This window comes from Tachyglossus aculeatus, chromosome 13 (genome assembly GCF_015852505.1).
Source record: "Tachyglossus aculeatus isolate mTacAcu1 chromosome 13, mTacAcu1.pri, whole genome shotgun sequence".
NCBI classification, from domain to species: domain Eukaryota; kingdom Metazoa; phylum Chordata; class Mammalia; order Monotremata; family Tachyglossidae; genus Tachyglossus; species Tachyglossus aculeatus.
Window position 1 is genome coordinate 21,546,390 of NC_052078.1, and position 27,919 is coordinate 21,574,308.

General features: G+C 42.9%; 1 protein-coding gene across 5 annotated transcripts in view; it reads right to left on the minus strand.

Annotated features, from left to right (window-relative positions):
• The window catches only part of MLLT10 (MLLT10 histone lysine methyltransferase DOT1L cofactor), a 157,691-nt gene that overhangs the window by 86,812 nt on the left and 42,960 nt on the right, over nucleotides 1-27,919 (minus strand). For 4 of the 5 annotated variants that reach the window (XR_005453712.1, XM_038755957.1, XM_038755954.1 and 1 more), the window contains exons 6-8: nucleotides 22,603-22,706; nucleotides 20,805-20,898; nucleotides 18,700-18,795 (exon numbers count right to left, since the gene is read on the minus strand). Coding sequence is in view for 4 of the 5 variants with exons in the window: in XM_038755957.1 (XP_038611885.1) it covers nucleotides 18,700-18,795; nucleotides 20,805-20,898; nucleotides 22,603-22,706 (294 nt within the window). In the remaining variant the exon portion in view is untranslated. The remainder of the gene's footprint in view (nucleotides 1-18,699; nucleotides 18,796-20,804; nucleotides 20,899-22,602; nucleotides 22,707-27,919) is intronic. The other variant, XM_038755955.1, reaches the window with a different exon arrangement.

Here is a 27,919-nt window from a genome sequence, read left to right on the forward strand (position 1 = left end):
CTAATCCCAGCTCTGCCACTTGTCTGCTGTGTGACTCTGGGCAAGTCACATCACAGTTCTCTCATCCTGAAAATGGGGATTAAGACTGTTAGCCCTATGTGGGACCGGGACTGTGGCCAACTTGATCAACTTGTATCTATTCCCAGAGTTTATTCCAGTGCCTGGCACATAGTAAGCACTTATTTTAAAAAAAAGATGCTATTGGCACTCTGCTCCTGCTTTTCCAGGTTCCTTCAGGACTACAGACACTGCAGCCGGGCCCTCACAGCCTAGACCCAAGGCCTGAGAGTCAGAAGGCTCTGGGTTCTAATCCTGGCTCCGCCGCTTGTCGCTGTGGAACATCGGTCAAGGCACTTCATTTCTCTGTGCCTCAGTTACCTCGTCTGTAATATGGGGATTAAAACTGGGAGCCCCAATGCGGGACAGGGACTGCGTCCAACCCTATGTGCTTGTATCCACCCAAGCACTTAGTACAGCGTCTGGAACACAGTAAGCACTTAATTGCTATTATTATTATTATTATTATTACTATTAATAACAATGATGAAGAGAATAAACAAGGCCTGGTCGGCTAGAAACAGGGGCAAAGCCCTATGCTGTTTTCCTCCTCTTACTACTCAAATCCCTCTGCCCCAGGGAGCTTTGCACAGGCCTATAGGTTTGACACACTGCTGAACTTTCGTTCTGAAATTAACCCTACTGCTTTACACCTGGGAAAGACCACTGCACTTTCCACTTCTCAAAATACAGATTATTTCGCAAGGCAAGACCTAATAAGCTCCAACCAAGACCTTAATTTTGCATCATTCATTCATCTACACCAAAATACTAGAGCAGGGGTAGATGGGATCCACTGAAATCATGGAATGCTGCTCCTGGTGGATAAGGAAAAAATGTGTTGTCACTTCCAGTTTCCCAACACTGAATGAAGCCTAGAATAGTGAAGCCAAAAGCCACTCGGAACACGTGGGGAATTCGGTTCACTTCTAGCCTGGAACACTAGTTTTAGAGTCCGAATAGCTAAAAATAGTCCAGACATTTGCTGATCGGTGAGATAGTGGCTGGTTTGCTTTTGACTTCAGGCAACTTGGACGTAGGAAGTACCCGGCGGATAAAGGCAATAGAAAAAATCTGACGGGCAAGGAAAGCTCTCTTTTCCCCTTCCCTCAAAATACTGTAAATGATGCTACTGAAACAGGGTGCATATTTTCAAGTACTGTAAATGCCATTCACCGTTCTCTGAAGTGTCATAAGTCGAGGACGGCCTGGTAGTGTATTTTATCGGCAGGGCAGTTTTTGCCTGAAATACGCAAGACTTGAGGACCGTTTGGGTTTAAAGTGAACGTTTGTTCTGCCCTCTATTACCGGTGGAGAGTACCGTGGTATTGTTAGTGATGCACTACCAAGCCGCCAACCCAGTGATGTCTACAGCTGTCAAGGACTCAGAGGTACTCTGTTTGCCCTACCAGCTCTCTTAGCAATATGTCCTCCTGGGCAGAAGGGGGTTGGGTGAGAGAGTGCGGATGGCTCAGAGCAAGCCATCACCACTACTGTAAAAACAACTCGAGTGCATATCCTGTTGGCGCGGAGTGCAGATTTTTCTCCTCTTAACGAGTGGTAAATGAGCAATACTCCCCCAAATAGCCACAGCCCACAAGAGAAAGCCTACTGCATTTTCCTGGAGAGTGAGTGCAAGAGATTCTCTCAATGACGCTCGCACTCGCACTACTGGGTTCAGTCTACTATCGTAAGCATCACTTTCACATGACAACCCCGCTACGGCCAAAAACGCAGACAGTCTTCCAGAGAGCCAGGGCGTAGGAGTATTGACTGAAGTGAGTACTGAGGTCTCAGGCTACACAAAAGGCTGTACAACCAGAGATAGATTTAATATTTAAATGGACACATTAATCATTATGAGAATTCAAACTGTACCACCAACTTGTAAACCTTTTACAAATTCAGCTCCTTTCAGCACACCGAACTGAACGTTCTAAAAAGTAATTATTCTAGTGGAAATTACCTCTTCTAAATTCAAGATATATCAGTACACTGAACAGATTAGGTTTTGTGCAGCTTTTTATACGATAAAATGGATCCTGTTGAATTAGGGGACCCGGGTTAAGTTTTCAGGCAACTGAACAACTAAACCACTCAACACCAGAAGTCAAGTACTAAACACCTTAATGGCCTGTAATAACAATGTCATATCTAAAAGATAACAGTTTTAAGAGTGACTTTCAGTTTTCTTCTAAACTTCAGATTCCTCTAGTCATTTTTGTCCAGTGACTATAAGAAAGTTTTAACCAGTCTTCCATCAGAGGCATTCAAGCACACTGGCCTGGGGAATGAAAGGATGTTTCCCTGCTAGAGCCTGTTATCAATTCATCAATCAGTGGACTGTATTGAGCGCTTATTATGTGTAGAGTGCTTGGAAGAGTACCCTATAATAGAGTTGGAAGACCCAATCCCTGCCCTCAACCGTAGCTTCCCCACACCCCACACCCCCTGCTATCACTTGAAGAGGAGCCCCTAAAGTGCCATCCCTTGGGAAGGGTTTTCCAGGAGTCCTGAAAGAGCCCAGACCAGTCCTTTCTTATTTGCCCTGAATGTCCTGCAAGGCCGGCACCAAAAATGCCATTCTACCACCCTGGCTTCTGTCCCTAAATTCAGCCCCAGAAGTTTGGGGCAGAATGCCAAGGGAACACCCACCAGGGTGTGTATCTCCAGAGACTGATCCACTTCTTTATTTCTCTCTCCCAACCGCTCTCTAGATTCTCTCTCCCTATCTCTCCTTCCCTCCCTCTTATTTCCCACCCCTCCAGCTTTAGCGAGAAAGGGGCTGTTTAGGCAAGGGGTGGGAAATAATAATAATAATAATAATAGTGGTATTTGTTAAGTACTTACTATGTGCCAAGCACTGTTCTAAGCACTGGGGTAGATACAAGGTCATCAGGCCTGGAATGCCCTCCCTCTGCCCATCCACCAAGCTAGCTCTCTTCCTCCCTTCAAGGCCCTGCTGAGAGCTCACCTCCTCCAGGAGGCCTTCCCAGACTGAGCCCCTTCCTTCCTCTCCCCCTCGTCCTCCTCTCCATCCCCCCATCTTACCTCCTTCCCTTCCCCACAGCACCTGTATATATGTATATATGTTTGTACATATTTACTACTCTATTTATTTATTTTACTTGTACATATCTATTCTATTTATTTTATTTTGTTAGTATGTTTGGTTTTGTTCTCTGTCTCCCCCTTTTAGACTGTGAGCCCACTGTTGGGTAGGGACTGTCTCTAGATGTTGCCAATTTGTACTTCCCAAGCGCTTAGTACAGTGCTCTGCACATAGTAAGCGCTCAATAAATACGATTGATGATGATGATGATCAGGTTGTCCCACCTGGGGCTCACAGTCTTAATCCCCATTTTACAGATAAGGGAACTGAGGCCCAGAGAAGTTAGGTGATTTGCCCAAGGTCACACAGCAGACCATGTGGTGGAGTTGGGATTAGATCCCACAACCTCTAACTCCCAAGCCCATGTTCTTTCCACTGAGCCACGCTGCTTCTCTAGAGAGGTGTGGGTGGGTGGGTTGGTGGGTGTCAAGGCGACAAAGAGAGGAACATAAGCCTCCAGCCAAAAGCAATAAATGATCCGGACACTCGGCAGAGTGGTGTTGGCCAGTTCAGTTGGGACTGTTGGGTCACATCCCACTGCTGAGAAGCACCATGTCCTAGTGGAAAGAACACTGGGAGTGCCTGGGAGTCAGAAGGTCATGGGTTCTAATCCCAGCTCCACCACCTATCTGCCTTGTGGCCTTGGGCAAGTCACTTCACTTCTCTGGGTCTCAGTTACCTCATCTATCAAATGGGGATTGAGATTGTGAGCCCCACATGGGACAGGGACTGTGTCCAACTCCACTTGCTTGTATCCACCCCAGTGCTTAGTACAAGTGCCTGGCACATAGTAAGAGCTTAATACCACCACCACCACCATCATCATCATCCAGGCACAAAAATCCCTTCCTTATGGGCGAATCTCAACAATTTGGGAGTGTGACAGCTATTTTAATGATGAAGATTTGTAGACTTTGAGGTATGGGGTTTTAGAATGTTTAGCATGTTGGGTTTAGTCACACAGGACAGCGCTAGCTGGCCCACAGGAATTGCCACCAGCCCACTCGACCTGGCATTTGGTCATGGCCTACCCCACAAACAAGCAGCCGAAGCATACGACCTTACGGTTTACAGTTTCCCGCTCGGGCCCAGAGCCGTCTCATTTCTCAAGGCTGGGCTTCAGCTCAAAGGAAACAAGGCATTCTAAACAAGTGATAAGAATCCTCTCTCCCACATTTCTGTGTCTAGCGGCTGGTATTTTTCATGATGTTCGCATGAAGTGTTCCATTTTTCATGAAATTTGTATGAGGTCTTCCAAATAAAATAAATGGAGAAAAAAAGGCAAAGTTAAAATTAAAAATAGAAAACTAAAACATAAAATGTGTCCTGGATGTGAATACATTACTTGTATGTGTAATAAACATGCCATCTTCCTGGAACACATCCCTGGATGGCCCCAACTATCACTTGTGTGGCCTGCTCAGCACCGAGCATATCGTGTATGTTCAATGTATAAACACAATTTGTCTTGGTCTCCAATTAGGAACCAATGCTTTAAATGAACAAAAGGAAGACTAGTGTTCTCTCATTCATCATTTTACATACTAGTTTCATTTCAGCCTTCCTGAATGTGCCGAACTGGAACATCCACTTTAAATTTTTTTTTTAATTCCTTCACAAGAAAACCTATGAGCTGCCTCACTAGGAGAGACTTCCATTTCACTTCTCAAATTGAAATCTTTCTTTAGGAAAAATAAAATCATTTTCATTTTACAGAGTATTTTTTTCCCTCTGACAATTCAACAGAAAAAGATGGAGAAGAAAATTCAGAGAAATATGTTTTTGCCTATCATTGTTCCTTTTCACATTATGGTCAGAAGCACACATTGAGGTGACCATTTTAGGGCCTCCAGGGCTTCTTTAATCACCATGGACTCGAATAAGATTTCTCATGGAACTGATGACTTAGTCAAGATTAGTTTACCTAGAGCAAAAGGGAAAAAACAAGCAGTTATTGGTCCAGGAAAGAACTACTTGGTGACACTCTTATATGACTCCTAGATTTTCTTCCCCATCTTTCCTGGATTACTGTTTTGATGAAGCACCTTATTCTAGGAGCTCTACTCTCTGCTGCTCTACTAGTTTTGCTTCTTGACAAGATTAAGTGGCAAGTATTTAGTACACCGTAAGCACTCAAATACCACCGATTGGTTGATGGGGATCAAATGCAGAAGATTTGACCACCACCCCTGGCTTAGATCCAGGAGTTGAACTCCTGGAAGAGGCAAAAAGTGCCACTTTAGAAACCCCATCTCCCCCACAGCCTGTGATGATGATGATGATGGTATTTGTTAAGGGCTTACTATGTGCCCAACACAGTTCTAAGCACTGGGGGAGATACAAGATTATCAGGTTGTCCCAGATGGGGCTCAGAGTCTTAATCCTCATTTTACAGATGAGGTAATTGAGGCACAGAGAAGTTAAGTGACTGGCCCAAAGTCACAGAGCTGCTAAGTGGCGGAGCCAGGATTAGAACCCACAACCTCTGATTCCCAAGCACGGGCTCTTTCCATTAAGCCACGCTGCTTTTTATTGTGGTCATGTGCCAGCTTGCCTGGGTTTGCCAAGCATCTCATTTGGCCACTGACACTGCCCAACTTATGGACCCGACCAGCTCCACGTCCCTGCGGGGGTTCGGGGTGGTTTTGTGGTTGAAGCAGCATGGGTGGTCGTAGTGGAAACAGCAAGGCCTAGCGGAGTCAGAAAAAACAGGGTTCTAACCCCAGCTCCGCCACTTTCTGCTGTGTGACCTTAGGCAAGTCACTTCACTTCTCTGTGCATCAGTTACCTCATCTGTAAAATGGGGATTGAGACTGGAAGCCTTATGTGGGACAGGGACTTTACCCAACCCGATAAGTTTGAATCTAACCCAGCGCTTTAGTAAAGTACCTGGCAAATAATAAGCGCTTAAGGAATACCACAATTATTATTATTCGAGTCCTGACTCGTTCACTGCATCATGACCACGGTCGCTGAGAGGGCGCAGCAGTGGCTGCACTAGACTGTAAGCTCACTGTGGGCAGGAACTGTGTCCATTATATTGTTCTATTGGAGTCTCCCAAGTGTTTAGTACAGTGCTCTGCACGCAGTAAACGTTCAAAAACCACAACTGACTGACAGATCAGCCCACAGAGTAGCAGCTGGAGACAGGGAGGCTCTTTCTGAGCGGAGGCCAACCCAAGCTTCAGAACAATCTATTAGGTTCACTGTGCGGTCAGGCCTCTGTCTCCTCGGGGCCTCTCGCCCACGGATTACGGTCCCAATAGGACCACTGTCTTTGAACGCTTCTGAGGAGTACGTAAGGGCTTTAACTTGGCATTAAGTCCCTGGAATGGCCAGCATCTAGAACTGCGGCTCCAGCCCGGAATGAACTTTGAACAAACAGCAGCATCTGGCCTTCTCAGCCTTGACGCCGTTGGACTTTAGGACTCTGGCAAGGCTTTGCCCATGGCTGCGGTTGTGACTTCTTCGACTGCTGACCTGATCAATGACAGATCCCAACCCCCTTCTGCTCCTGGAGTATTTTAACAACAGCTTTGTCTTTTATTTTTTGTTTCATCTTTTTTTACGCTTCTGTTATCCATCCCCCGCCCACACAAACCCTTACTCTTAGATTATGAGCTCTTTGGGGGTCCTAGGATATGTCTACCTCATGAGTGTACTTTTTTTCCAGGTTAGTACAGCGCTTTGCTCACAGCAGGTGCTTAATAAATAAAATTATTACTGCTATTACTTCAGCTACCCTTCTAAAGATGGGCAGAGAATAAATACTGCTATAATCACCTCTGGACCATTAAAAAAGCCAGTGAATTTTCTATTTAAAAAATGGGAAATTTGGGCAGGAGGGTGCTCGGAGCTACTAGTCCTTGAGACGGTCCATGACCATAACCTCCTCACTCCCAAGAGTGCAGACAACCAGAGCAAGTAAAGCACAAACTGGCCAGCTCCGCTTTCAATCCACAAAAACAACCTCATCCTGGCAAAATTCACAAGACCAGGAGGAACATCTGAACCCAATTATCGGACTCAGAATAAACAAAAATGAAAAGAACAACCTCAAAACACCGTTGGTGGGCTGCGGGAAAAACTGGGTTATGACCCACCCACCTGGCCTTGGCTGACTGGGATGGAAGCAGATGAGATGGCAGAGTCGATCGGTAGGCTGGGGGGAGGAAGGGGGGGGCCTCAAGAAAAGCTGCCAACTCGCCTGCTCCTTGCCCCCTAGCCCCAACTTGTGAAAAGGTTGAGCCAACGCTTGCTACCTGTATCCCCCTCACTACAACTAACAACAGTGGGAGTCATCAGTGCTCTGCTAGTGATAAAAACTGTCTTTACGACTGTCGTGGAGCAAATTGCCATCGTGTTGAGCATGCGGAATGCATGGGAGTAGGGTCAAATTCCTAGGTATAATAACTGCCCCAACAGAGCCAGAGTGTTTTTGGCTTCATCCTATGTTGATTATAATGACATCATGCTTTGTACATGTATATCCTTTTTCAAGGAGCAATTTTATCATTACCTTAATTACAACACTGAAGTGAATTCAGAGAGAGATAATATGCCCGTTTCGCAGGTGCAGAAGCTAAGGTACAATGGCAACCTGACTCTTTCCACACAGAAGAAGTCAGATGGAAAATTCTCCCCATACCCTCCTCCAACTGAAAAATGTCCTCAAGGTGGTGGATAGCATTCCCATTTCCCTGATTCCTCCTTAAGCGCTTCTTTCTCATATTTGCAAATGATTTTGAGTCCATCTTCCCCAGTAGATTGTATGGTCCTTGTGGGCAACAGAGTGGCTGCTCAGTAAATACTTCTTAAATGGCTAACTTGTTCATACTTACTAGACACCAAAGCGGTGGGCTGAAAAAACCCTCTGGACAGATCTGGTTGAAATATGGCAAGAGAATGACAAGGAAGGAAAGGACAAGAGGGAATGGGACTAGTTTACCTTCATAACCCAAAGGCCACTGTGGCCTTTTGCTAGGCACTGGCCCATCTGACACTGCTCAACTCTGAGTGGAGGTGAGTTTTCCTCAGAAAGCAGCATGGCTTAATGAATAGAGCATGGGCCTGGGACTCAGAAGGACCAGAGTTCTAATCCCAGCTCTGCCACCGGTCTGCTATGTGACCTTGGGTAAGTCACTTAATTTCCCTGTTCCTCAGTTACCTCATTTGTAAAATGGGGATGAAGACTGTGAGCCCCATGCGAGACAGGAACTGTGTCCAACCTGAGTACCTTGTAGCTACCCCAGCGCTTAGTATAGTGCCTGGCACATACTAAGCACTTAAACACCATGGGGAAAAAAAATTAGTTTGTGGGAAAGCTCCATTTGGGTGCTGCTTCCCTGCTCCATGTCCGAGTCTAACATGGATATCTGCTAAAAGAAGTTTTCCATGTGATAAGGCTGTTTCATTAATAATACTCTTAATGATAAGAATCGTGATAAACATAGTACTAGGCGTTGAGAGTGATTTACAGGACAACCAGGTAAGAAACTGTCCCTTTCCTTTTCAGGGCTTACAACCTAAAAACCGCATCTAATCCCCATTTTACCAACGAGGTACAGAGAAGTTGTGATTTGCCCAAGGTCACACAGCAAGCAAGTGGCAGAGTGGGGATCAGAACCCAGGTCCTCTGATTCCCCACCAATATTCAACTAAGCTACACTGCTTCTCTCAACTCAAGGTTTACTTGGACTACAGACAGCTAAAGGAAGCTAAATTGGGGTTGTTTCTGTTTGTCTTTTTCACCCCTTTCGCCTAGGAAAAGCATTCGAGTCAGGACACCGTGACCTAGCACAAGGTGAGTGTCTTTTGTGACAAGGCAATCAAGCTTTGCATTCACCACCTTAACCTTCGATGGCTTTAAATATCATTCCATAAAATTCAACCTTTGCATCGCTCTATTGGTATTCTTTTTGATGGGTAAGACCAATTAAATCTTATTATTAATATTATTGTTGTTGTGGTATTTGTTAAACACTTACTATCTGCCAGGCACTGTTCATAAGTGCTGGGGTGGATATAATATAATCAGGTTAGATACAGTACCTGTCCCACATGGAGCTCACAGTCTTCACCCCCATTTTACAGATGAGATACCTGAAGCAAAGAGAAGTGAAGTAACATGTCCAAGGTCACTCAGCAGACAACTGGAAGTGTTGGGATTAGAACCCAGGTCCTTCTGACTCCGAGGCCCCTGCTCTATCCATTAGGCCACACTGCTTCTCCAACCCAACTTAACTCTTACCTTTGGCCATACTCAGCCACAGAATCTGTTTCAGCCATGGATACTGGGGCCTTTGTAAAGTCAACAGATCTTGGCCAACATGTACATTCTACATCCTCTTTCCCTCTGTACTTGGGATGGTCCCTACTTTATTATTCGTGGTCCTAGTTTGGTGTTACTCAGCTAAGCAGTCCCAACCTTACCCCAAAGCCTGGTTTTCCGAGTCTAATAATACTAGAAATACAACAAAGTCATCCTTATTGCATCCTATCACTCCTCCTTGGATGTGTCCTCTGACATCCAGCCTTTCCCTTTCCAATTCCACGGCCAAACCCCGGTCTTCTCCGCCGTGGGCTATGTCCACCTCTGCATTCCACAGCACAACCAGCTCGGTAAATATTCAATTGTTTTCGTCCTCTTGGCGAAGCATAACCTCACAGGAGATCAAACGGTGGTGCATGCCCATTTAGATGAGTTTGAAAGAAAAATTCCGCAACCCCAACTACCTTGACTTTCTAGGTACTATACATGTCCTTACTAGCATCAACTATTAAAAATCATCAGGTCCTAGAAGCCAAGGATATTGTCCTTGTGACCACCACAGGGCCTAACTCAATTGTATGCACAAAGGCACCTCCTCACCACAATCAAAAATACAAACACATACTTCTGGTTCATAGGATCCAGGCTATTCCTCACACATACGAGCTTCTCAGTCTAAAAGGAGGATAAATCCAAATTGGAACATTTGCCATGGTGCTATAAAATGCAACCCTAAAATTAAAACCACAAAGCTAAGCATAAGTCATTTCCTCACCTGTTACCAGCTCAGACATGATTCAAAGATTTTCACATTTCTGATTCAGAGTTCTGAATATTAATGCAAACCGAAATGAAAAACTATTTAAGCAGAATAGACGAAGAAATGCACATCTGACTCAGTTACATAAATATCCACTATCATCTCAAACCCCAGAATGTCCACAGTCTCATTACCCTGTGGTCTCTTGTACTAAATCAATGAAATTTGCATTGGAATATCGGCTCTTATCTTAGCTCTAATGTAATTCTCCAGACAATGAGGGACATCCAGTTTATGTAGCAATAATCAGACTCCCAAGTGGATAAACCCAAAAAGCCAAAGATCAAATAATTCATCATGACAAAGCAAAGAGATTGCTGCTGAAGAAAACTGAGCCCCCAAGTCATTACAACTACTCCAAGAAGTGAAACAAGCTAAGAAAAACACAGACTCAAGTGGTTTCACGACGACCCAAAATGGCTTATATCACAGTTGTTGCCTACTCAATTCTGTTTTAGCTCATTTCAATAATGCTTTGCTCCCTGCTATATACAAAACCTACATGACCTTACTCTTAAATGCCAAGTGCTGAACAAACACAGTGCTTAAATGGAATGCGGCTATTACTTGGAAAATTTAATAATTATTATTACACGCCAGAAGCCCAGTCAAGCAATAAATAACTTAATCCCTTATATCTTTCTTTCCTTACCCCAAACCACCACTTGGACCTTCATCCTTCTTCCCCTACTGAAATGGGGGAAAAAAAGTAGTTCAAACGAGAAAGCTCTTACCTGATTCCTTCATAAGCTATTGCTGCTTTGCAGCCAAAAATCCTAGTTCAACTTCTGCAGTACTCAATGGGCCATCCCGAAGCACTAGAGTTCTCAACACTTACCGATTATGGCCTGATTCCCAAAATAAACCCAGCAACTGACTGTAGGGATCAGGGTCAGATTCCAAGGTGAATTAATAGCTTCTTAGGCGCTAGCTTGCCCAGAATGCCCTGCACTCATCTGCGCTGCCAGTCCCCTCACCCCCCACACATTTAGCAATTCATGATTTCTGCTGAAAGAAACTGGAAGCCTGGCACGGAAGCCCCAAGAAGCCCCATGAACATATTTTTACATCTAATTAACGGCATGCTAGACTCTACACCAAAGGACATTCAGATTTTTTTTTAAATGGTTTCAAGATGCTGCCTTAAAAACATTTCTCTTTTATCTGAACCCAACTAGAACTGAGCCCATCCACTTGTGACGTCCTCCACTTCAAGACCCACATCAACTTGCTCACCAACCCAAGATACCCTTCCGCAAATAAAATCTAGCCTTCTTTGGGTTAAATTCCCCAATTTCTCCTCACAACAAGAGCTCATCACAGATCTTTGAGCCACTTCCTTTCCTCCCCTACCATTTAGCAGGTGGGAGCTGCAGCGCTCTGTCCACCTTAGCTCCAAAGCCTTTCCGAGGCACCTGGGAAAAGTGCAGTCTAGTCTAAATAGTCGATCAATCAATTGATCAATCAACTGTATTTACTGAGTGCCTACTGTGTGCAGAGTACTGTAATAAATAAAGTTATTATTACTAATAATTATAATAATGATAGTGGTATTTAAGTATTATTTGTTAAGCACAAGATGCAAGCAGATACAAGATAATTGGGTTGGACACAGACTCTGTCTCACATAGGACTCACAGTCTAAATCTCCATTTTACAGATAAGGGAACTGAGGCACAGGGAAGTTAAGTGACTTGCCCAAAGTCACCCAGCAGACAAGTGGCAGAGCAAGGATTAGAACCTAGGTCCTTCTAACTCCCAGGTCCGTGCTCTATTCACTAGGCTACATTGCTTCTTGTACTGGATTGAGCGCTTGGGAGAGTACACTATAACAGAGTTGATAAACACACACTCTAGAACAGTTCTGGCACATAGTAAGCACTTAAAAAATACCATAAACAACAAATACCAACACTCTTCGCCCATCGCCCTCTTCGGAGACTCCTGGGACAAGTTCCCACTCCTGGAAAAAATTTACCAGAGTGTTCTTCGCGGACACTACTGCCCTTTTCAAAGAGCCATTAGGGAAGAAAGGGAATGCCGCCTATGCTTTTGCACAATATAGCTAGTTCTCGTTCCCATTTGAAGAGGTCTCCTCTGAGGGTGTGTGTGACTGAAGAGGCTAATGTAGGGACCCACAGTTCCAGCCACACTGAGAGTAAAAAAGGCTGCTCCTTGTGGTGTTATCCGTGTTGCTACTCGTAGCAGCCAGTGCTGCTTTGCATCATCTCCTCGCAGGGAGACTGCCTGGCTGGAGGTCGGCACCCCTCGTCCCCCTCTCCATCCCCCCATCTTACCTCCTTCCCTTCCCCATAGCACCTGCATATATGTATATATGGTTGTACATATTTATTACTCTATTTATTTATTTATTTATTTTGCTTGTACATTTCTATCCTATTTTATTTTGTTGGTATGTTTGGTTCTGTTCTCTGTCTCCCCCTTTTAGACTGTGAGCCCACTGTTGGGTAGGGACTGTCTCTATGTGTTGCCAATTTGTACTTCCCAAGCGCTTAGTATAGTGCTCTGCACATAGTAAGCGCTCAATAAATATGATTGATTGATTGATTGATTGATCCGACAAAACCAGCAACCCAATTAAAGATAGGGGTATGCCACCAGGTATGGCACGCCACCATGTATGCCGCCCTGCTCCCTTATCTGCTGCGCATACAGCTTGTGGGAAGCTGGACCTTCATCCTTCTTCCCCTACTGAAATGAGGGGAAAAAAAGTAGTTCAAACAAGAAAGCTCTTACCTGATTTCTTCATAAGCTATTGCTGCTTTGCAGCCAAAAATCCTAGTTCAACTTCTGCAGTACTCAAGAAGATGTCAGGCTATTGCAACTAAACAGGGGTGGGCGGAGACAGGAATAGAGAACTTGAGGCTCTGCCTCATATCCCTGAGGTTCACGCTAAACCTGTGGGCCACGTGAGCAGGTCAGGTAGATTGTTATAAATGATGACAATCCTCGCTTTCAATTTTCTTAAAGACTCTCCATCCTCGTTAGTTCTGAGAAGGGAAGGTCTACATATCTGGCCTTACGAACAAAATTGCTGCCCGCCCCCCTCCGCCCCCATTTGGAGGGTAAGCTTCTCTGGAGAAAACAAATTTCTTAAGGTACATAGCTAGATTTCTTAATTTCTTAATTTCTTAATGTACCCTGTAGGCACACAGCTAGAGCTCCTGATGGTGTACATAACTCAACTTGGACCTTATGGAGTAGTTAGCTGGAGTTGGGAAGAAAGGTGGGAAAAGTCACCTCACTACTTTCACACTGTGACGGAATCAAGGATTTTCAACCTTGCTTTGAATGAGGTGGAAGGAAGAGGATAAAAAAAATTTCCGGATATAAAACAGTACAAAGAGGGAAAAGCTAATGTATGCAGAGATGATCACAGTGTCTTTTTTTCAGATTAAAAAAAGGGACACCTTTGAAAGCAAAAATTCAATTTAGCCCTAAGTGATTTGCCCGAGGTCAAAACAATCAGTGCAGGAATCCAGAATTCCGGACTCCTAATCCTCTTCCTCACCATTAAACTCTGCCACTCAAACATACGATTTACGAAGATATGAATGCTGCAAAAATATTTAAGGTACTTAAAAGTGCTTCTTCAGAAATAACATTTAAGCAACAAAAACAGAAGGCTTAAAAAGATGGATTTTAATGACACGTGAAGCTAGGATAACCAGCAGCTAGATTCTTTCACAAATTTTCTCTTTTGTAACATTCATCCAAAGTTTTATTTGAGGTCTTAAACAGGCACTGTGCCCGTTCACTGCTTCTCAATCTCTGATTTTTTTAAATAGATTTAAATCACTTAAAGCATCACATTTTTTTTTTAAAAGGCAGTAAACTGGCAGTAAATCTCTGGTTAATCTTTTTTCTATCCATGTGTTTTTACAAATCTTGGGAACTCCTACACTGAATTAATTTTCTACACTCATCTCGGCAATAGAGTAGTATAATCAAATGTGCTGCTTTCAGGCCTGTTTTAGTAAAACGTAGCATTATATGCCAATATTGCCAATATGCCTTTCACTCAACTTTTCTTTCCCTTGCCTAAGAGGGAAGCAATGGACGGACCTAAAAAAAGGTAAACTGAAAAATGTAACGGCAATAATCAGTTATATTTCTACAATCAGCTGGTTCAGATTTCTAAAATATATACCACTTCTTAGGAGATAATGACAAAACTTTAAAAAAAAAAATAGCCTGAAGACCCTTTCTCATACCACCCACTGGACCAAACCACAGGTGGTTATGGTCACTGATTCCTCCTGCAAGACTACACCTTATTTTAGAAAAAGCTCAAGCTTTTCCAATGACTCATAAGAACTCAGTTAAGTGAAGACAAGACAAGACACTAATGCACCATCTGCAAGTGCTTGGTAGACTACAATACAACAGAGTTGGTAGACACGTTCCCTGCTCCTACAAGCTGAACTGTATCATAGGAGAGAGAGAGATGCGACTCCCAAAAACCTTAAACTACAAATGTCTACTTTTAACCCAATCTTCAAATCAGCAAAAATCTTTTTTATTTAAACACAACCTCATTGTCACCATAATAATAATCATTATTGTTATTATTGTGTTTGTTAAGTGCTTACTATGTGCCAGGCACTGTACTAAGCACTGGGGTGGATACAAGCAAACCGGGTTGGACACAGTCCCTGCCCATGTGGGGCTCACCATATGGCTACACCATACTGCTTCCGTACTCCTATTTGTTAAATAACACAATTGAAAATAGACGCAGGAAGGTGCTTTATGGAGAAAAATAGTCATCTATCTGATCCTACCACTTAAATCTTCGCAGGCTTCAGCATTCAAACCTCAAGTTAAAATGAAAATTTTCAGGACCTTGTCAGAGCCAGAAGAAAATTTAGAAACATACAAATGACCCCTGGATTCACGAGATTTGTATACGGCAATACTAGACACGAACAACAAACTTTTTTTTCCCTCTCCATCATATCAGTTACCTTTCCAAAGCACGTATGATTTGTGCCAGATCCTTCTCTGTGGAACTGAAACCAGCAAATGGGAGTTGATGACAAGCAGGCAGCTACAGGTTGCTGCGTGCCCAACTGGGGCTATCTAGCATGAAGGCCTGAATCTCAGAGAGCTAAGGGAATCTTCCATTCTTTACATGATGAAATCCCGAAATACTCTCTGGAACAGCAGAAAGGGGGGGGGCTGAACTTCCTGTTGCTGTACGGTGGTCTCACGTAAATACCCCTAAAACCAGAGACCTGCATGGGTGGGAAAATTACTCCTACAAGGACAGTTTGGGCCAATTGTGGATGCAGCCACAACACAAAACTGAAAGCACCTGAGGCAGGCAATCTATGATATTTGCTGAGTGCTGTGTACAAGGCACTGTACTAAGCGCTTGGAAGCTCCTGGGTCCCCCACCCACTTGGGGAAACCACGTTCATCATGGGGCACTAGATTGACTACTGGAGCTCCACACTCTTTTCTTGAATGTCCTAGCCTCCCCAGGTCTGTTCAGTCCCCTCCTGCTCAGCAACCCCCCCCATCCCTCTCCCGCCACGCTGACTCCCTCAGCTCACTGCCATCCAACCCCTCCCCACTCCACATGCCACCACCTCCCCCTAAAAAAAATCCTCCCTTGACCCCCATGGCACCCTCGAGTATCAAGCCCATCTCCCTCCTACCCTTCCTCTACAAAATCTTTGAGTGAGTTGTCAACACGCACCGTCTCCACTTCCTCCCCACCAACTCACTCCATGTCCCTCTGCAATCTGGCTTCCGCCCCCTCCACTTCATGGAAGTGGCCCTCATTAAGATCAACAATTATCTCCTTCTTGCCCAAACCAATGGTCACCATTCCATCTTAATTCTTCTGGATCTTTCTGCTGCCTTTAACGCTGGACCACCTCTTCTCCTGGAAACATGATGTAACTAGGCCTTACTGAAACTGTCCTCTTCTAGTTCTCCTCCTATCACCCCTTCTCAGTCTCTTTTGCAGGCTCCTCCTCTGCCTCCAACCCTCAGAATGTTAGTGGGGGGGATCCTTCAAGGCTCATTTCTGGGTCCCTTTTTATTCTTCTTCTACACCCTTTCCCTCAGAGAACTCACTCACCTCAACTACCATCTCTATGCAGATGATTCCCAAATCTACCTCTCCAGCCCTGACCCCCCTCCTCCTCTGAGGTTTTATTTTTCTTCTTGCCTCCATCACATCTCTCCTTGTATGTCCCACTGACACCTCAAACATGTTCAAAACAGAACCCTCATCTCCCCACAGAAGCCCTGTCCTACCCCTGATGTTCACATTACTGTAGACAACACAACTCTCCTCCCTGTCTCTAACCTTGGCATTATCCTCAATTCATCTCTCTGTCAATCCACACATTCAATGTGTCATGAAACCCTGTCAGTTCTACCTTCATAACAACTCTAGACTCCTCCCTTTCCTCCCCATCCAAACTGCTAGCACACTGATCCAAGCCTCCAAGAGGCCTTCCCAGACCAAGCCCTTTATTTTCCATATCCGCCACCCACTCTGTAGCAACTATGAACTTGACTGGGCATCCCTTAAGCACCTTGATACTCTCCCCTGCCCCATAACACTTAGGTAAATATTCTTACTCCATTTCCCCTATTCCTAATCTATTTTAATGTCTGTCTCTGCCTGAAGATTACAAAATCCTTGTGAGCAGGGATTGTGTCTACCAACTCTGTTATAGTCTACTTTCTCAAGCACTTACTACAGTGCTCTGCACAGAGTAGATGTTTGATAAATACCATTTATTGAGTGACTGATTGGAGGGGACAGTGGAGTACATAGACATGATCTCTGCTCTCACAAAGCTTAAACTCTAGGTGGAGAGACAGACATCAAAATTAATATGGATGGACCTAAATGCTGAGGGTATGGGGAGTGGTTTGAGTACCTAAAAGTTTAAGGGGTAGGGACTCAAGGGCGTGGGTGATGCAGTAGGGAAGTAGTTTAGTAAAACAAAAGATTAGTCAGGGAAGACTTCCTGGACGAAATGAGGTTTTAGATGGGATTCTACCAAAATTGGTGAGAAACCCTTTATGGGGAGAATAAGCTACAGAACGAAGCTGCTCTATGGAATGCTGGGACCAGCCTGAGCCTAAACAGGGGAGGCTTTGTGTTGTCCCAACTCGGGATTCTCGGAATTACATGAACCTGAAAAGAGTGAGATCATGGGTACCCTCCTTTACACCCAAGAACCGATGATGGGATAATACATTTCCATCCTACCAATATAAACCTAGGAAACTGAGCCAATTCCATACGGAGAAAAAGAGGAATTCACTTACAACTAGTATATTCACTTAAAAAAAGGCAATGGCTCTAAACATCACTTTGAAGAACACAAAAGGCCACAGATCCACTCTGGGTTAAAAGAAGGCTCACAAAATTCAAAATCTCCACTTTGAACATTTATTTTCCAAAACTATAGAAAACTACCTAGACTCTAACAGACCCAAAGGCTACGCAAACCAGGGTCCCCAAATACCCCTAATTAATGAAAAAGTAGGCAAGTATTATTGATTTCACTAATAACCCATTTTCAGATCTGCCAGATCTGCCCCCCCTCCATATAATGTAAAAATCAAAGAAAATTCCATTTCATCCTTTTTTGAACAGATAACAAAGAAAGTGGTCCTTTGAGTCCTTAAAAGTAATTGTATAGTATGCCATTACTATTCATCTAATTAAGACAACGAAAAACAAACAGCAAATTTGGTAGAAGACAACTAAAGCACTTCCAATTTACAATCATGCGTTCCTTAAACTAAAATCGAAGTACAGTATAAAAAGAGTAAGACAGCTGGGAGACAAATTAGTATTTAGTCATGCTCTTTATATTTTTTGTTAAAAGATTAAAATTCCCATGTGAAAGGCAGGGCACCCTGCCATGCAAGAGAGGGTGTTTGCCAATCTCACTGAAAATATATGCCAACAAGCAAGCATATCTAACTTCAAACAAAGCTCTCTCTAGTATAAAGGCAAAAAGATAGTAAGAGATGTGTTTACATTCAAAGCTACATATTAGTCAACTTGCATCAGAATTGCTGAAATATTTCACCAAATTCCTCTCTAGAAAAACTATCATTATTGTAAATATTCTATGTAAAAAGTCACGCACATCTTGAACTGAGCTCACACTTACACCGTTTCCCAATACTGGGAATTGGGATGGGGAAGAAATAAAGGAGACGAAGGTAATTTAAAAAAAAAAAAAAACGCTTCACCCACACATCTGTGATACAATTTCACTGAAAGCTTCTCCGTATGCTATTAAATATTAGTTCAAGTTTCTGCATTTCAGAATTGTCCATTCCGTCAATCTAGCAATAATTGTAAAAAAATTTGACTAAAAAGAGCTATCATGTAGATGTGCTACTACATACAGCAACAACAAATCCACTTACTTTTTTCTCTGTCTCATGATGTTTATCCTGAGAGTGAGAGGAAGAATCACTTAAACTTTGATCATATGACCTATTAGATCCCCGTTTGCTCTTTTTCTAAAAAAGAAAACATATACGTATATGTATATGTATATAAAAATAAAATCCAATCAAAGGCATAAACCATTTAAACTGAGGTTTAATTAATGCCTTACATCAGGTAAATACCACCCTCCTTTTTGAAAATTATGCTACTTGGACAGAATTCAAGATTCCTAATCAAAATCTAAGAAACCTGCTCCAAACTTGACATTTTTAAATGCCATATTTAAAAACATTCAAAACCAATGTTTTAGAAGATGATATGAAAGTATATTTGTGGTTTTAAAACTCGCTCAATACCTAGTTTCGCCTTCTGATTTTTAAAGTCCCAACCCTATAAGATGATCATGTTGAAGAGGGATGCTAAATGTATTGAACTTATTAAAACCCAAAGCAAAGTGCACTTGGGGAATTATAGCAGGTTCCATGGTGAATCATGTAGCCTTCAACTTCATGATTTTAGCAGGCATGCATTTTTCTACTAACTCTGCACTTGTACTATAGTCTTTATTAACCTATCGTAACGTAAAAGGAAAAGGAATCAATGTCAGAACTCATTATTTACAGGTCATTAACAATATCTGTTAAGTCACTTAAGAAGCCACACCTATAACATAGTATGTAATTTCACGAGAAAGTCAATGAACTGACTATTTTTAGGTAATCAAAACTTGATTCTGAAGTAACTTTACCTTGACATAACCAAGATGTTCTGGATTTTGAAATGGAAGGCTTTTGGATTTATGAAATGGGCTGATCATGAATCAGAAATTAAAAACACACCACTTGCAACTGTAAATCGATAGAGATGTTCCACAGACAGAAAACCAAAAAATTCTAGATGACTCATATGATCAAATGCACTTCAAGCTTTCTGTTCCATATCTGCATTCAAAACTTCAAATCCCTTTCACTGCTTCCATTACTATATCAGATCCACAATTCCCATCTTCAGGAAAATTATCCAAGCAAAGAGGTTTTTGCCCTAATAAAATTCCCCGAGCTTTTTCTATCTCTCAAAAAAGTTTAAAAATAGCAATTTTGCTTTTGTAGGCAGGGAACGTGTCTACCAACTCTGCTTCAGGGTACTCCCCCAAGCGCTTAGTACAGTGCTCTGCACACAGTAAGTGCTCAATAAATATGACTGATTGACTGATGGATCACTTGCTGAAACAAACGTATGCTATTTTGACATATTTAAACGATAAAAAGATAACATCTGAATCATACAGCACCGATCATGCATACACTCATGCTCAACTGAAATAAATGAACTGAAGCTGAAGAGAAGTGTGAGCCATTCAGTCCTCTTGGCATAATTGAGAAAACAAGAATTAGTTGGTAGCCTCAACTGGAAGAATTAAAAGGCAAGTTGGCAAGTGAGCAGAAAATGAGGGTTATGAGAGTTCTGAAACACAAGCTTGAGAGTCTAACCTTGGGGCATGGAGGAAATAATGGTCATGAAAAGAAAGGTGCAAACAGGTATTGACTGGCTGAACAAATAAAATTGCTTAAACACTGATGCTAACAGAGATGGAGAGCACAGAAAAATGGACCCCAAAGATAACCACCAAACCTCATTTTCCCCCCTCAAACATCTCACCAGAGCCACTAAATGGAGCACTACAAGTTTCACCTCCTCTCCCTCTAGTAAACCGGCTTAATGAGTGGCAAACATGGAAAGGGGAGAGGTGAGGGGAATGGATAAACCACAAATTGGATAATCACCCTTGAATACCATGTGGCTGTGAAGCGTGGCTAGTAAAATCAGATGCTGAACTCCCGTAGATTTTCTCTATTTTTTTCTTCTACCAAATATATACCTTAAATGAATCAATAAACAACATTTTCTAGTATTGCTCATCTCCCATATTATGGAATTTTAAATTTTGCCATTTGTTTCAATAATCCTTAACCTAGAAAAACACCCGCCTCTATATTGCTTTTTTACGAGTAAGTTTTCCAATCTACTCTCCCATTTATACAGCTCAACGTGTTATAGTGAATTCAAGATAAATTCTTACCAGTTTACTAAAATGGTATTTGCAATAGCCACAGTACTGGACATTATCTGCACCATTACCTTCCTCTTCACAAAGAAGTCCTGCAAACTGAGCGCTGAAAATAAAAAACAGATACGCAATTATCAATAAAAACTGTCACTCCATATCAATACTGCCACAATTCAAATGAAGTCAAAAACTGCATAAAGTTGAGTATATAACCTGCCCCCCATTAGTAAACCAATCCTTTTTTTAGTATCACCAGGTACAATTTAGCCACTCATTTGGCTGACATTTTAGGTTTTTTCCTAAGAATAGATTTGATTTAGATCAATTTTCCCCTAAAAGTTTTAAATGTTCACCATGTTTAATGAGGCTTAAAATTAAGCCCCACCCTGACCAAAACCCCAGAAGTGGCTTTGATTTAAACCTTCACCCACAAACCACTAATGCTGGCCTTCTGAAGCTTTGCCAGCATCCCAGCAGCTATCATTGGGGGTGGGGGGGAGGGAGGGAGAGAGAGAGAGAGAGAGAGAGAATGTGTCTGTGCACACGCGTGAGTGTGTTTTGGGGGGAGGGGGAACAAAAGCAGTCTTTCCCCCTCTGTTCCTAGTGATCTCATTACAAATATTTGTTTGAAAGTGTATTTAAAAAACTGAATTGTGCCTTCCCTCCACAATGGTAACTACGCATTTAAGTGTTATGATGAGAAACCCGCATGTGCAAAAAGGCAGCTCAAATTCTGCAAATTCAGGCCAAAATAATTAGTGTGAGGTAGGTAATGAGAACCTGAGGTAATCAAAATACCTTTGTAAATTGAAGGCAGGGGGCAGGGCGGGGAGGGGGCCTCAATCCTATGGCTCCTACTCAAGAGGATGACATCTCATTCTTGCCTCATCTTGCACGCTGCTAACATTCCAACTGTTGAGTGACACTAAAGCTTCTTGTGTTGATTTTTAAAGTTAATTAAAATGTGTTCTATTGTTTCCATGTTTAACACTTTTATTTAGGCACCTGCTGGGGTGGATGGAGCTTTACTGCAGATCACATTCAGATAAAAGACAGTCACGTCCATGTAGGAATCTAGTTGCAAGGCACCTGAGACATAGCCAAGGGCAGGGAGATTAAAACAGTTTGTCCTTTTTGATAAGGCAACTGAAGAAACTGGAGCAAAAGAAGCTTCCAAGAGAAGCGGTGGGGCCTATTGGAAAGACCCCGGGCCTGGGAATCAGGGAACGGGGGCCTAATCGCGGCTCCACCATGTCATGTTCATTCACTCCATGGTAATTACTGAGCACTCACTGTATGCAAAGTATCTTGTGGGACCTGATTATCCTGTATCTACCTACCCCCCCCCATTAAGTACAGTGCTTGACACATAGTAAGCATTTAACGAATACCATAATTGCTATTATTCCACAAGCATGAGCAGAGCACGAGCAGTTTATTTTGTTTTATTTTTTTTAATATATTTTATTTTATTTTGTTAATATGTTTTGTTTTGTTGTCTGGCTCCCCCTTCTAGACTGTGAGCCCGCTGTTGGGTAAGGACCGTCTCTATATGTTGCCAACTTGTACTTCCCAAGCGCTTAGTACAGTGCTCTGCACACATTAAGCGCTCAATAAATACGACAATGAATGAATGAATGAAAAGTGTGCAATCTAAAAACGTCATCCTGCTAATTGAAATCTCTTTTCTATTAGGCCAGGAACACAAAATTAATCACCTCTACCAGCTAACTGTTTTCTCTTAACACCATGGATTCCCCAGTTTGAAGCTTTAAACAATTCCGCTTACATAAAAGTTGCACCTACTTACCATGTCACATGGAAAGCCTGCCGACACCCATGTTTGTTACACGTCATGCACGCACCAGTGGCTGCTTTGCTTTCTCTTCCTTGTTCATCACAAATATAGCATGTCTTTAAAGGAAAAGAAAAGTGCTTCAAATACACATATTTATTTACCGTAATATGCTAAAACATTATTCAAGAACGGTGCTTGTCATCTGGTTAATTTCATTTGTCTGAGTAGCTGACAGATGACCTCAAACCTAATTGCTCAGGGCCTCACCATAACCGTTTCTAGGCTCAAATTAAATTGGTCTGGAAAGCTGCAATATTGTAAAATCAGAACAAGTCCTTAACTACGGAACATCATGAGGCAATGCATTAGTGATTTTCCCTTTGTAATCTACAGGGGACTTAAGTTATGTACATTGGCAGGGTAAGGGAGTGGAGGAAGGGAGTGAAAAGGCAATCACGAGCTGGGCGGAGAAAAGAAATGAATATTCAATATCAACTCTGTACCTCTTCTCCCAGTGCCTGATGCTGGAACAGGACTGGGTACCTGAGAGCAAAGCACCTGCTTATTTGAATTTTCATGTTCTGGTTGTCCTTTTATCTCCTCCTAATTTCCTACTCCTTCCATTTTCTTTTCCTTGTGTCCCCATGCACATAACTCCTGCCGGAGCCTTGCATGGATTAGCACAGCAGCAAAGTTCAGCAGCAGCTGCTCCAGTTTCGACTTCCCTAATATAACTCAGGTACTCTGTATCAAGTGATGTCACTTGGTACTGCCTATATGTACCCCAAGACATACATCTTTCCAGTTCAATTGCTCACAAACGTTTTATAGTATTAATGCACGATGAGAAGATTTAGCCACTGGCACTTAGAATGTGTTCAGGGCTTAAAACCGTGCATGGCACAGAGTAAGTGCCTAACAAATATCATGATAGTAATAATCAACTACACTAAATGAATCAATCAATCGTAATTTATGAGCCCTTATGAGCTGAGCACTATACTAAGCCCTTGGGAGAGTGCACTTGAACAGAATTAAATCAAGTACTTCCACTACCTTGATGTCATTCAAGCCAGGTGCAGTATAGTTAGTTTTTGATCATTCAAACGCAGTCCTAATCAGTTAGGTAATTTCTTACGTCACTTCTACTAAATCCGATGGGTCACCGTCATCATAAGACATTATCAAGAAGAGCTACAGTAGAAATCACCCATTCATTTACCACTTCTTTTCCTCTTCTCTACCCCCAAATCGCTGAGTTGCTATGGACACTAATAACACATACTCTGAACTTTGTATTCCACGAACAGCATACTGGAGGATTGAGATTTGGAAATGCATGCTTGTATAGGATTATATTTTGACTCTCACCAACACATTTTCTTCCTGTAACCTACCTGCACTGCTTTAACTGAGAAATGACCCATTTTCATTTTTCAGGAAATCCTGAGGTTTATAAGAATACTAGTTTGGTGATGTCATTACGCTTGTAGTCATGAGACAACGAATTAGAGTTTAACAAATAATAACCTGACGAAATTGACTTTGGGGCAGTATTTTAAACTCTGGAATTAAGTGAGAAGATGAAGCACAGATTCCAACTTTTCAATTGGAGTGTGGGAGTGTAAAGGGGGCAGAGATTTTAGAAGATGGTGGGGGATATAAGGCTTCAAAGAATGACAGGGTCAGAAAGTAACCATTTTGGGCCCTTTCAGCCCCAAATGGAAACTCTTCAGGCTTGTCAGAATCCCGTGATGAACAGGAGAGGACGTCTAGAAAGGAAGTTGAGTAGAGAAGAGAATTATGGGAGGAAAAGGAAGAAGAACAAAGATAGTTTGGGCTCCTTCCCTCTACTCTCACTCTAAAAGAAAATGGGCAGCCAAAGACATGTTAAAGAACTCGTGCCTTGAGAAAAAAAGTAACAGCAGGTAGCCTTTTAGAAGAAAAAGCGAAGACTGGAACCATTCTGAGGGACTTACGAAGAGATGCTGCTGGGAATCCAGCGAGGGCAAAATTGGCCAGTAAATGTAATAACAAGATTGTTTTAAGCTGCCATCCGCTAAGGTCACATTCTCTAGCCCGGTGTTTAGCTAAAGTTCACTGCTATTAACGGATTCTATGAAATTTTTCAAGAGTCTGATGCGACTGGCAATTCCTACTTCTCAGGCTGCTGCTTTGCAATAAATCTCCCAACAAAGAAGTTTAGTTTCTCCTCCCAGAATCACCTTTTTTCAAAAATGCCTCCCTAGCATTCTTCTGAATATCAAAAGTAAACCCTGAGCGTCCTCCTTCTTAGACTGTGAGCCCCAGGGACTTTGTCCAATCTGAATAACTGGTATCTACCACAGCATTTAGAACAGTGCTTGCCTGACAGTAAGTGCTTAATAAATGCCATAATTAAGAATAAAAGGAAGTCTGCCAATGCTAAAATCTAAAGCCCCACTACCAAAGACTTGGCTATATCACTGAATAACCTTATATTTCATATACACTTTTTTACACCACAAATAGGATCTAATAGTTTCCAGAGATGTCATAATCCCTCTCAGCCTGTTCTCTACTTTTTTTTTAATGGCATTTAGGTGTTTACTATGTGCCAGGCACTGTACTGAGCACTGGGGGAGATACAAGCTAATCAAGTTGGATACAGCCCCTGTCCCACTTGAGGCACACGGTCTTAACCCCCATTTTATTGAGGAACCTGAAGCACAGAGAAGTGAAGCAATTTGCCCAAGGTCACACAGCAGCAGGTGGCAGAGCCAGAATTAAACCCCTGGTCCTTCTGATGCTCAGGCCCAGACTCTATCGGCTAGGCCACACTGCTTCCAATTGACCTTCATGGACAACTCCAAACACGAACCTTTCCATCTACCACAAGCTGTAGTCCCTCCCCCATCCTTTCTGCTCTCTAGTAGCACTCTCCTCTCTAGACTTGACAGTACACTCCTGCTAAAGCACATTCCTGGCTCTAGAGCTCTGGATTTCCCTGGATCAGTCCCTCCACTGATCTCAGCCACCCAACCTCCAGTCCTGAGTCATTTGCATTGTTGGCTTCCTCCTACATTCATACAGCTGAGCAATCCTAGCATAAATACCAAAGCCACATGGAATTAAACTCTATAAACTTATGCTGGCATCAGCGATTGTAACCAAAACAATTCCTCCACCGATAACTAACAGCCTCACTGCCTAGCCCTTAGTGCCCTCAATGCCCCCACCTCCTAAGCCTCTGCCTCCCTGATAGCCTCTCAAATTATTTCCTAACCAGATCAAGAAAAGCCCGAACCACCTCCCTCAATCAATCAACCAATTAGTGTTATTTACCGAGTGCTTACTGTGTGCAGTGCACAGTACTAAGAGCTTGGGAAAGTCCAACTTAAAAGTTGGCAGACACATTCCCTGTCTGCCCACAACGAGCTTACAGTCTAGAGGGGCCCCTCTCCCTGTCTTGACCATTTTGCTGGGGGAAGGGTTTCCTCATGTTAAGTTCTCGGCCCTTTACTTCTTTATCCTTACACTCCTGGGAAACTCACTCACGTGTTTCAATTACCAACTAAATGCCGATGCCTCCCAAATTGGCACCTGCAACCCTGACTTCTCAATTGCTCTCAAGCCTTGGATTTTCCTTCTGTCACCAAATCATCATCCTGACCCCTTAATTTCAGAATGTCCAAACTGGACTCTCCTTCCATCATACCCCCTCTCCTCTTCTGACCTTTTCCACCATTGTTCACCAAACTGTCAGCTTCTCTAAGCTCACAAATGTGAAGTGATCTTTGACTTCTACCCCTCATTTGTCTAATCCAAGTCTCACTGATTCTTCCTCAGTAACGAATATGCACTGTCCTCTTTAACCTTATAACCACTACCATAGAGAACACCCTAATACTTCAATCAATCAAAGGACTGATTGATTGGGGGGGGGGGGGTAAGCTCTAATACTTCACAGCTACAGCAGCCTCTCTACCTCCAATAGATCGATCAATCACTACCTTTGCCATATCATCCCTACAACCAACTCAGCAATGATAAATCAAACATATATTTTATTTCACTTGGAACCATTTTTATCTCCGCTTGTGTAACAACCCTATTCATTTTCACCTATAGATTTGCCCGTCCCTGTTAGATAATATTTGTTAGACTGTTATATTATGGTCAGTCTTTGGTGACAGCTAACTGCTTACATAACATCCAATCAGAGGTCCTGTTGAAAATTGGTAAAAAGAAAGGAGAAACTACATTTCCCAGGAAGCAATGGGGCTGACTCTAATAAGGGGTGGTTCCTGGACAGACACAGGTCCCTTCAGGGGGAGGGACAGAGAAAGACACAATCTCCCTCTCATCTTGTGTTTCTGGTGGGAGAGGCGGGTTTTCCAGCTCTGAGCAGCAGGCTCCACCTGACAAGAAGTCTCTAACCTCACGGGAAGATAGGCCACGGACGGTGTGGCGGAGTGGGGAGCTGATAAGTTCTTCTGGGATTTTCTGACTTCAATTTTGGCCAGATTTCACATCTCTTTTCTTCCTTGTAAATGTTTGGATGGTCCCTCTAGACTAAGCTCATTGTGGGTAGGGAATGTATCTGCAGACTCTACTAAACTGTACCTTACTAGTACATGCTCTGAACATAGTAAGCGCTCAATAAATACCATTGATTGACTGGATGGGTGAAAGCCTCCTTTTTTTGTTTCTCGGTCTAAGTACAAGGAGTGAAATCCGATAACATTTATGTTCATTCATTCAATCGTATTTATTGAGCACTTACTGTGTGCAGAGCACTGTACTAAGTGCTTGGGAAGTACAAGTTGGCAACTTATAGAGACAGTCCCTACCCAACAATGGGCTCACAGTCTAGAAGGGGGAGACAGACAACAAAACAAAACATGTAGACAGGTGACAAAATCGTCAGAACAAAGAGAATTAAAGCTATATGCACATCATTAACACAATAAATAGAATAGTAAATATGCACAAGTAAAATATATAGAATAATAAATATGTACAAATATATACAAGTGCTGTGGGGAGGGGAAGGAGGTAGGGCAGGGGGGATGGGGAGGAGGAGAGGAAAAAGGGGGCTCAGTCTGGGAAGGCCTCCTGGAGGTGAGCTCTCAGTAGGGCTTTGAATGAAGGAAGAGAGCTAGCTTGGCGGATGTGTGGAGGGACAGCATTCCAGGCCAGGGGAAGGACGTGGGCTGAGGGTCGACGGCAGGACAGGCGAGAATGAGGTACAGTGAGGAGGTTAGTGGCAGAGGAGTGGAGGGTGCGGGCTGGGCTGTAGAAGGAGAGAAGGGAGGTGAGGTAGGAGGGGATGAGGTGATAAGAGACC